The sequence below is a fragment of the Antrostomus carolinensis genome, unplaced genomic scaffold, assembly GCF_000700745.2.
Source record: "Antrostomus carolinensis isolate BGI_N321 unplaced genomic scaffold, ASM70074v2 scaffold49956, whole genome shotgun sequence".
Classification (NCBI taxonomy): Eukaryota; Metazoa; Chordata; class Aves; order Caprimulgiformes; family Caprimulgidae; genus Antrostomus; species Antrostomus carolinensis.
The window spans coordinates 364-1,767 of record NW_010322095.1 but is presented as its reverse complement, the minus strand read 5'-3'; the positions used below and the strand labels follow the sequence as shown (position 1 = coordinate 1,767).

The 1,404-nt window shown below is 61.5% G+C and overlaps 1 protein-coding gene across 1 annotated transcript in view; it reads right to left on the bottom strand.

Moving 5' to 3' along the window:
- The window catches only part of RFX5 (regulatory factor X5), a gene marked incomplete at its 3' end in the record, with an annotated part of 2,659 nt that extends 1,279 nt beyond the window's left edge, over nucleotides 1-1,380 (bottom strand). The window contains 4 exon segments of the mRNA XM_010170132.1: nucleotides 2-31; nucleotides 162-244; nucleotides 665-698; nucleotides 1,262-1,380. Of these exon segments, the coding sequence (XP_010168434.1) occupies nucleotides 2-31; nucleotides 162-244; nucleotides 665-698; nucleotides 1,262-1,380 (266 nt within the window).
- Nucleotides 1,381-1,404: the final 24 nt, after the last annotated feature.

Sequence of the window (1,404 nt, the reverse complement as noted above, 5' to 3'; positions counted from 1 at the left end):
CGTGCTCGGCGAGCTCAGGTCCAGGCTACCACTGCTCTTGGGAGAGCCCGAGACAAACACGGAATGAGCAGAGAAGTGGCACAAGCAGGACAGGAGAAGGCAGAGCCGTGGTGATGTCCCCCCCCATCATCCCGACAGCCCCGGCTCTCTCCGGCACGCACCTCTTCTCCCCCAAGCTTGGTCCTGACGGCAGCTGGAGGTAGAGATAGAGCTTGTCGCTGTCTGAAAACTTCTGGACATCTTGCTACGGTCAAAGGGTCCGCAGAGAGGAGGAGACCGGACCAGAGACAAAGAAAGGTTCAGGATCCAAACAAGGGAAGAGCCGGTGCAGGCAGCGCTCCCGTTACCCTCGTCACGGCAGCGAGTGACGGGGCATTAAAACCGGAGCAGCTTCGTCCGCGTGAGGAGGCTGCGGCAGCGTGAGGACAGCCTGTGTGTGAGGAAACCGGGTGGAACTGCCCCCCGAGGGGACTGGAAAGGGTTGTCCCACGCAGGGCTGGGGGAGTGGGTTTCTCAGGGTTAATCCCTGAGATCCTGACGGGAATTCCCCAAAGGGAAATGGGATCACGCAAAACCCAAGGCTCAGTTTAGAGGAGAGGGGTGGGAGCCCATCAGAGAGGTGGGGACGCGTGTTCTCAGCACAACCTGCCGCGGAGACACTCACCAGGATGGAGTCAACTTTGTTCTGCACGGATTTGCTGTGTGGCACAGAGAGAAAAGGTGTCAGTGCCCAGGACGCTCCTCCACCCACCCAGCTCTCTGCCACGGCCACTGCCCAGGGGGCTCCCAAGGACAGTGCCATCCCCAATGTCCCTCCAGACCCTGGCGTGAGCGGCAATGCCAAGATGGTGACACCAGAGCACCCAGGCTCAGCACAGCCCGTCCTCCCCACGCTCCACATTTCCCTGTGCCCCACAACCCCTCTCCAGAGCTTCACATTCGACCCCGACCCCAGGGAGAGCAGAGAGGGGACAACCCCAACCCCGCAGGGTCAGAGCAAACCCCCCTCTGCGCTACCGTGAAGCCCTGAATTGATTTGGCACCCAGGACAGGACCCGAGCTGCCGGCAGCGCGGCGTGGGGCTGTGCCCCGCATAGGGGACCGAGCAGGACAGGTCTGAGGCGATGCCACTCGGCAGCACCAACACAAGAAGCTGTGACAACGCTGCAGAATTTATCCCCTGGGGCTGCAAATTAATCAACCTGATGAAATGAACCCGTGTTTGATAATGGTCAGGAGTAAATGGCAGAGCCGCCCTTACGAGATGCTGCTCCTCAGCTCCTGCAGCAGCGTGCTCGACTCGGCCCCGCTGCCCCGCGAGCTGCCAGGGGACAAACTCCCCTTGGTGGCTGCCCGGGCGCTCGGCTCCTCCTCAGCCATGACGCTCAGTTCCTGCTGGGTGAC